Source organism: Oratosquilla oratoria, chromosome 9 (assembly GCF_046742065.1).
Source record: "Oratosquilla oratoria isolate Oo_2021 chromosome 9, ASM4674206v1, whole genome shotgun sequence".
NCBI classification, from domain to species: domain Eukaryota; kingdom Metazoa; phylum Arthropoda; class Malacostraca; order Stomatopoda; family Squillidae; genus Oratosquilla; species Oratosquilla oratoria.
In genome coordinates this window covers 23,636,813-23,645,746 of record NC_134785.1, presented here as the reverse complement: position 1 = coordinate 23,645,746, position 8,934 = coordinate 23,636,813, and the positions used below count along the sequence as shown (strand labels likewise).

At 41.6% G+C, this 8,934-nt stretch overlaps 1 protein-coding gene across 1 annotated transcript; it reads left to right on the top strand.

Annotated features, from left to right (window-relative positions):
* The first annotated feature begins 2,173 nt into the window (after window positions 1-2,173).
* Window positions 2,174-6,094, top strand: LOC143028007 (uncharacterized). Its single transcript, XM_076189649.1, has 2 exons — window positions 2,174-3,193; window positions 3,566-6,094. Exons 1-2 carry the CDS (start codon window positions 2,174-2,176, stop codon window positions 6,092-6,094), a joined length of 3,549 nt encoding a protein of 1,182 aa, XP_076045764.1.
* The last annotated feature ends 2,840 nt before the right edge of the window (window positions 6,095-8,934 follow it).

The following is an 8,934-nucleotide window of genomic DNA, read 5'->3' as shown; positions in this document are numbered from 1 at the left end:
TCTTTCTCTTTTTCTCTCTCTTTCTCTTTTTCTCTCTCTTTCTCTCTCTCTCTCTGTTTATGAATTGATCTACCTACATATGTACGTGCATATCTATATATCTATATCTATCTATATACCTATCTATCTGCGCATACATATAAACATGAATATATTTGAACAAATATTATAGGTGCAAGAATGGTATTGTTTTTGTTCTTCTTGTTCCATCAAGGGCCTTGGGTCTTTGAAGTGGACATCAGCTCCCTTGGGATTGAAAGACCACTTCCCTAAATGACTTGACTCTTCTTCATGACATACCTTTGGCTAGGACGTGATTAACACAAGTTTTCAACAGTACGAAGAATTTGTATTGATCGTCATATCTACTATCATTTAACTACAACAGATTTATTTATTTTTATCATGCATCTACTTTTCATGGTAGATATATCTACATTTGATGGTCGAAGCTCGCTGGCTGAGCGGGTTAGGGCGTCGTTACTTGCGGTGAAGGTCGAGGTGAGGGTGGTTCGAACCAAGGGCATGGTTCATTAAATCCTACGCTACAAAGCCCTCTGTGAGGGGCACCGTCCTAGCCTCCCGATAGGGAGGGGGAGTGTGTGACGTTAAACCATATCATCATCATCACTTTTGATGGTCAATCTCTCGTTTCTCAACAATCATTGGCATCGGCAGAAAAAGCAAAAATTTATTTTCTTCGAATGAGACCCTTCATCTGACGTCTTTACATTTCTCTCTTAAAGCTGGGATGCCCCAGGCTCACTACTGAAAGTATCTCAATTGCCCTCTTCATCTCCTACCATCAGGGATTTCTCTTCTGAAATTGGCATCTTTGCTTCTGTAGTATCCATCTCCTAGCCTAATTTGCCAGCTGAAGGATTACTACGCCTCCCAGTCATACATATGATTATACCTCTACATATACGTACATATGCCTTATATATACATATACATATACTTATACATATACATATACATATACATATACATATACGTATACATATACATATACATATACATATACATATATATATACATATACATATGCATATGCATATACACATACATATCCATATATGCATATACATATACATATACATATACATATACATATATATATACATATACATATTCATATACATATACATAAACATATTGTTACATCTGCGATGTATACTTGCCAAATATGTAATTGTTATAGTTTCGAGGAAATGTCATGTTACGTGTGTTCGTATTGTGCTGCTTTGGTTATGTCCAAATATGTCACCGTAAGGTATTTTCTTTGTATTGTATGTATCTATTAATGTAACTATGGTATTAGTTTATAATGATATTGATTGTTTTTTGGTAATATGTTGATTATTCAAGAGTCCATTGCGCAGGCGTCTCTGCTACGTCACAGGCCGTGACGTAAAAATATTTCGTTTGTATTTCCCGCTTAAACAATGTAGGCTCGTCAGGCTAGGTAAATCCCGCCCCCCTTGTAGTATCCAACGAGTCTATACGATTGTCCAGACCCTGCTTAAACCTACTACACGGGTCAGATTCAAAATGCCAGCCTTGAGGTTAGTACCCTTTTCCCTTGATATAGCAGCAAGCCAGATTTACTAGGACTTAGCTTTGTAGAGCCCTATATAAGTGAAGCGCGGAGTGAGTAGCATTGGGCTTAGGATTAGCTTATATTTCATGACTGTTTGGTGATCTGTGACCCGGTCTTACGTCTGTTCAACCCCGTTAAAATCTTCGAACTTGATTCTTTTGTGTAATGTCAAATGTATGATCAGAAGTCAGATGTATTATGTAAAATCATGTTTGTTTAATTGTAATAGTGTCTTTGTTATATTATTTTCGTGTCATTTTACTTGTATTAACTTCATACTTATAATTTATTTAATTATATTTCTTTAAGTTAAGTTAGTTTGATTTTCTTTCCCCGGTGTCCGACCGGGTGGCGACCTTATTCAGTTCTTTTGACCGTTTGAACCCGTAATAGACATAGGGTCTAAAGGGTTCCCTTGATGTTACGAACTTCTGGCATTCACAAGGCCGGTGAACCTTTGGTACTTTAGAGAGGTTTGTAACATAAATTGGCGACCTTGCCAGGATTTAACGGTAAATTGGAAAGACGTTCGACGTGGATCAGTGATAATAGATTTATTAAGGTAGGAAGATGCGGTTAACCAACGAAACCGAGGTAGATGAATTTGTACGAGGAAAACCCACAGATAAGGAAATTCAAGGTCTCACCATACCGGAATTGAAATTGATAGCACATTATTTTGGAGCTAGTTCGACCCACGGTCTAAATAAAGGAGATTTAGTACACATGGTAGTGGCAATGTTGCATGATCGAGACGAAAGTGTGCCGGCGAGAGATGAAGAGAGAGCGACAGAACAAGCTTCTGCCGGCTCGGCGAATTTAGATGATCGGGAAGGTAGTGACGCTGATGGTGAATCCCGGCACACCGAATCTCGATTAAGCGAGTTGCAATTAAGATTAGAAATAGCAAAGGAAGAAACTGAGAGAGCTAAATTAGAAGCCCAATCTAGAAGGGAGGAAACTGAGAGGGCTAAATTAGAAATGCAGTGTCTTAAACTTAAATCTGAATTGCAAGAGAATGAACAAGTGCTACCAATTCCTCAAACCGTGAATGGGAGACCTGAGTTTGATGTAGTGCAGAATGCGAGGTTGCTTCCTGAGTTCGATGAATCCAATGTGGACCAGTACTTTAGAATTTTTGAAAGGATGGCTAAAGATTATTCATGGCCAAAGAAGTTTTGGCCTGCGCTGTTGCGGACTAACTTAAGAGGGAAGCCCTTGAGAGTGTATGGCGCCCTAGAGGACGCACAGGCGAAGGACTATGACATGGTCAAGACGGCCATCCTTAGGGCATGTGAACTCGTTCCCGAGTTGTACAGGATAAAGTTTAGGAACCTAAGGAAACAACCTAACATCTCGCACGTGGAGTTTAGTAGAGAAAAGCGTTTATTGTGGGAACAGTGGTTAAGATCTAACAAGGTTAATAAAGATTTCGATAGACTGGCTGAACTGCTACTGGTAGAGGAGTATCTGAGATCTATCCCTAAAGCGGTATCATTGTATCTTCAGGAAAAAGAAGTCTCCAAATTGGAGGAGGCCGCAGTGTTAGCCGATAAGTATGAATTGATAAGACCTGCAGGGATGTTCTCGGTTACTCACAAGGGAAAAGGAGACCTGGCAATAAATAGGCAGAGAATCTCGCTCTCATCAGGTGGGTCACCTACCAAATCCATAGAAGTCAAGAAAGATGACTGTAGTAAGTCATCAATGATTAAGTCATGTTTCTATTGCGGAAGGGTAGGCCACCAAATGAGAGATTGTTGGAAGAGACGAAGAGAGATGGAAGGTGTCAAGCCCGTATCTTTAACAAATAAGGTTGAAAGCACCTCCACTAAGGGCAAGGCCCAGGGAGAGAGTGAAGCCAAAGCCGTGGCATTGATGAGTTATATAGGTAACAGCCCATCAGAGATGGATGGGGGTAAAGTAGATGAATTGGAGGGTAAACTTAAACCTCACTTAAAGGGATATCAGCCATTTTTATTCCAAGGCTGGATATCCATAGGAGGAGACCGGAAACGAGTCACCATCCTACGGGACTCGGGAGCCCTCCAGTCCCTAATACTGAGTAGTCTGGTGAGAACTCCAGTGGTTGGAGGGAGTGTAACGGTAAGTTCCCTAGGGGGCCTAGCCAAGGTACCTCTCGTATCCATAGACCTACAGTCGCCTCTCTACGAGGGACAGGCTATGGTAGGGATGGTAGATGAGTTACCAGTTGTAGGTGTGGATGTTATATTAGGAAATGATTTGGTTGGTGGGAAGATGTGTCCCACACCCATAGTTTCGGAGGTACCGGTTGTTTCGGAAGAGACCGAGCAACTTGAGAGACAGCACCCGGGGTTATTTCCGGTTTGCGCTGTTACGAGGGCGATGGCAGCACAGAGGGAGTGGTCTAAGGACCAGGTGAGACCAGTAAGGGTCTCGAGTGGGGAAAACTGTGGAAAACCTGAATGTGAGGACAGTATGAACCCCGAGGAAGAACTCCCAAGTGAGGAAGCCCAGGTCGAAGCAGAGTTTGACCTGAAGCCTCTGTTCCAGGAGGAACAAGTAAGTGAAACCGATGTGTATGACTTGAGTCGCTTGTTTATGGAAAAGAAACAGGTGGACACAAGGTGTCTCAGTGACTTGCAGTGTGTCGATCCCGACTTACGGGAACTATATGAAAGGGTAGAGAGTGGCAGTGAACTATCAGAGGAGTATTACTTGGACAAGGGAGTACTATTCCGCCGATGGGTGGAAAGTACCTGCCCCACTGATGATGCAGTGTGGTCCGAGAGACGGCAAATTATGTTGCCGAAGGTCTACCGGAAAGAAGTTCTGAGGCTAGGGCATGATAGTCCCCTTTCTGGACATTTGGGTGTACGCAAAACTTTAGACCGTATCTGGCAACATTTCTATTGGCCAGGAATTAGAAGGGATGTGGCACAGCACTGTCGTACTTGCCACACTTGTCAGTTGGTAGGGAAACCAAACCAACCTGTACCTGTAGCCCCTTTGAAACCAATCCCTGTAGGAGAGGAACCCTTTGCTAAGGTTATCGTGGATATAGTGGGACCGTTGCCTAAGACTGCTAGGGGACATGAGTATATTCTCACTTTGATGGATACCTTTTCTAGGTATCCCGAGGCGATACCACTACGTAAAGTGCGCGCCAAAGTGGTGTTGCATGAGCTGATTAGCTTCTTTACGAAGTGGGGACTACCTCGCGAGTTACAGACAGACCAGGGTTCTGTGTTTTTATCTAGAGAAGTTATGCAGAGTTTGGGAGCACTGGGGATAACGAAAGTGACGTCAAGTGCTTACCATCCTCAGAGTCAAGGTGCCCTTGAACGGTACCATCAAACGTTAAAAACAATGTTGAGGAAATGGTGCTTAGAAAATGATACGGGGTGGGACCAAGCCTTACCATACCTGTTGTTTGCAGTGCGTGAGGTACCCAACGAATCGTTGGGCCTCTCACCTTTTGCATTAGTTTTCGGGCACGAGGTTCGAGGACCTCTTAAAGTCCTGAAAGAATGTTTATTGAAAGGGCATAGTTCTGCCTCTAAGGACATGTCGAAGTCGGTGACGGACATGAAAGGTAAGTTGGCCGCGTGTTGGGAAATGGCCAAAGAAAATTTAATGAGTGCTCAGGAAAGAATGAAACGACATTATGACAGAAAGGCCAAAGTACGGGAATTTAATCCCGGTGATAGTGTGTTGGCCCTGCTGCCTTTTCAAGGTAACCCCTTAAGGGCAAAGTTTAGTGGACCCTATGAGGTAGTGAAACGAGTAGGGGAACTAAACTATATTGTTGCCACTCCGGATCGGAGACGGAGTCAACAATTATGCCATATAAATATGTTAAAGCTGTATCGAGAAAGGGAGCAGAACCCGGTGGGTGAAACTGTCGCGAGTGTTTGTACGGTTTCTCTCATGCATGAAGTAGACGAGGACACTATTTCCCCCACCTTAGAGATGCCGTGGAAGGAGAATGCAGGAGGGTGGCCCCAGGTAGTGGATAAGCTGGACCACCTCACGGCTACACAACGGGAGGACTTAACTGCCTTATTGAGTAAGTATCAGGAGGTCTTTCGAGATACTCCTGGAAAAACTGACCTAATTCTGCATGATGTTGATGTAGGAGACGCGAAGCCTATTAAGCAGGCACAGTATCGTGTCAACCCGCAACGTGCAGCCATAATCAGGAAGGAAATAGACTATATGCTGGCCCACGGCTTAATTACGCCAGCACAAAGTGAGTGGAGCTCGCCAGTGATCTTAGTTCCGAAAGCAGATGGTACTCAGCGGTTTTGTGTCGATTTCCGACGCGTGAATACAGTGACCAAAAGGGACTCGTACCCCTTACCTAGGTTAGAAGAGTGTATAGATAGAGTAGGAGGGGCACATTTCATAACTAAATTAGATCTACTCCGTGGATATTGGCAAGTGCCCATGACACCCCGTGCCCAGTCTCTCCTGTTTCGCCGCATTGGGAAAAACTTACGAATGTAAGGTTATGCCCTTTGGTATGACCAACGCCCCTGCTACGTTCCAACGGTTAATGAATAAAATCACCGAGGACATACCTGGTTGTGTAACCTACCTCGATGATGTCGTAGTGTATAGTGACACTTGGCAGGATCATTTGGATCGTCTAACCTTACTCTTTGACAAGTTAGTGTCTGCCAATTTGGTGCTCAATCTAACAAAGTGTGAATTTGTTCAGGCCAAGGTGCATTATCTTGGTTATGTGATCGGACAAGGAGAATTGGCTCCTCCCCAGGCCAAAGTGGAAGCCATTCTCAGAATTCCAGTACCTCAGACCAAAAAGGAGATTCGTAGTTTTGTAGGAACCATTGCCTTTTATAGAATGTTCATCTATAATTTTTCTTCCTTAATAGCTCCTTTAACCGACCTGCTAAAGAAAGGAGCCAAGTTCCAGTGGACTGAGTCTTGCAACACCGCTTTTGTTCAAGCGAAGAGCCTTTTGTGTACAGCTCCAGTGTTGCAGGCCCCAGACTTCTCGAAACCATTTTCTCTGTATTGTGACGCCAGCAACATTGGTGTTGGTGCCGTACTATTACAAGCTAAAGACACTGTGGATCATCCTGTGAGTTACTTCAGCAGAAAACTGAATGTGGCTCAGAAAAATTATTCCACAATTGAAAAGGAATTATTATCCATTATTTTGGCTTTGAAACATTTTGATGTATATATCCCTGTTGGCGCAAATGTAACTGTGTTCACTGACCACCATCCCTTAAAATATATTCAGAAGTTCAAGGAGAAGAACCTCCGCTTAACTAGATGGAGTCTATTTTTACAAGAATATAATCTAGATGTAAAACATATTTCTGGGAGGAATAATGTGATAGCAGACTGTCTGTCTAGATCATAGCACATATCTGCCGAGATCATAGCACATCTGCCGAAAGTAAAGAAAAAAATTCTTTTCAAGAATTTTTTTTCTTTTGGTGGGGGAGGTGTTACATCTGCGATGTATACTTGCCAAATATGTAATTGTTATAGTTTCGAGGAAATGTCATGTTACGTGTGTTCGTATTGTGCTGCTTTGGTTATGTCCAAATATGTCACCGTAAGGTATTTTCTTTGTATTGTATGTATTTATTAATGTAACTATGGTATTAGTTTATAATGATATTGATTGTTTTTTGGGTAATATGTTGATTATTCAAGTGTCCAGTGCGCAGGCGTCTCTGCTACGTCACAGGCCGTGACGTAAAAATATTTCGTTTGTATTTCCCGCTTAAACAATGTAGGCTCGTCAGGCTAGGTAAATCCCGCCCCCCTTGTAGTATCCAACGAGTCTATACGATTGTCCAGACCCTGCTTAAACCTACTACACGGGTCAGATTCAAAATGCCAGCCTTGAGGTTAGTACCCTTTTCCCTTGATATAGCAGCAAGCCAGATTTACTAGGACTTAGCTTTGTAGAGCCCTATATAAGTGAAGCGCGGAGTGAGTAGCATTGGGCTTAGGATTAGCTTATATTTCATGACTGTTTGGTGATCTGTGACCCGGTCTTACGTCTGTTCAACCCCGTTAAAATCTTCGAACTTGATTCTTTTGTGTAATGTCAAATGTATGATCAGAAGTCAGATGTATTATGTAAAATCATGTTTGTTTAATTGTAATAGTGTCTTTGTTATATTATTTTCGTGTCATTTTACTTGTATTAACTTCATACTTATAATTTATTTAATTATATTTCTTTAAGTTAAGTTAGTTTGATTTTCTTTCCCCGGTGTCCGACCGGGTGGCGACCTTATTCAGTTCTTTTGACCGTTTGAACCCGTAATAGACATAGGGTCTAAAGGGTTCCCTTGATGTTACGAACTTCTGGCATTCACAAGGCCGGTGAACCTTTGGTACTTTAAAGAGGTTTGTAACAATATACATATATGTATGCATATACGTATACTGTATATATGCTATATATATATACATATACATATACATATACGTATACTGTATATATGCTATACATATACATATACATATACATATACATATACATATACATATACATATATATACATATACATATACCTATACATATACATGTAAATGTACTTGATAATGTTTCAATATATGTAATCATTCATTGTACTGAAACAACACCAAAACTATCACTTGTAGTAATAACATGGCAAGAAGGACCTTTATTGAATGCAATTTGATTAACACAAGCCATAATGACAATGCCAATCATCAAATTCTATATAAATTAGTTAACTGCATTCAAAATGAAATATACACATCATTTGTATTCTAGTTAGCCTCTGCGTCCCACGACGTACTTAGCCTTTTCCTTATCATCCTTCGTCTTCCCTATCTCCCTCATCCTCTGACATCTTTCGTTCTGCATCCTTCCAATCCTCTCCTTTTGCTCACCCCCCTCCTCCTCCTCCTCCTCTTCTTTTTTTTTCGTTTCTTCCCTTCTGTTTGCTTGTCCAGTCTTTCTTTTGTTCCTTCCCTTTTGGTTTGTCCAGCTTTGTTTTCCTCCCAGTTGTTCTTGCCCAATGTTTGTGATATCTATGCTTTCGTTTTATTTGGCGTTCCGGGTCTCGAGAGGCAGGGTAATCAACCCACATGTAAGAGACCACGAAGCCACTCTAAGGGGTTGGAGGGTTAAGGGTGGGTTTGGTGGCTTGTTTCCCAAAACCGTTATATACTCGTATATATATATATATATAATATATATATATATATATATATATATATATATATATATATATATATATATATACCGAATCTAAAATCGCTACCATCTAAAGGAAATGGACACACACACACACACACACACACACACACACACACACACACACACA

Excerpts from the sequence above, each read along its gene's own strand:
- LOC143028007 (XM_076189649.1), top strand. The coding sequence starts at position 2,174 with ATGCGGTTAACCAACGAAACCGAGGTAGATGAATTTGTACGAGGAAAA. Across the intron at positions 3,194-3,565 it reads GACCTGCAGGGATGTTCTCG|GGATATCAGCCATTTTTATT; the intron begins GTTACTCACAAG and ends CCTCACTTAAAG.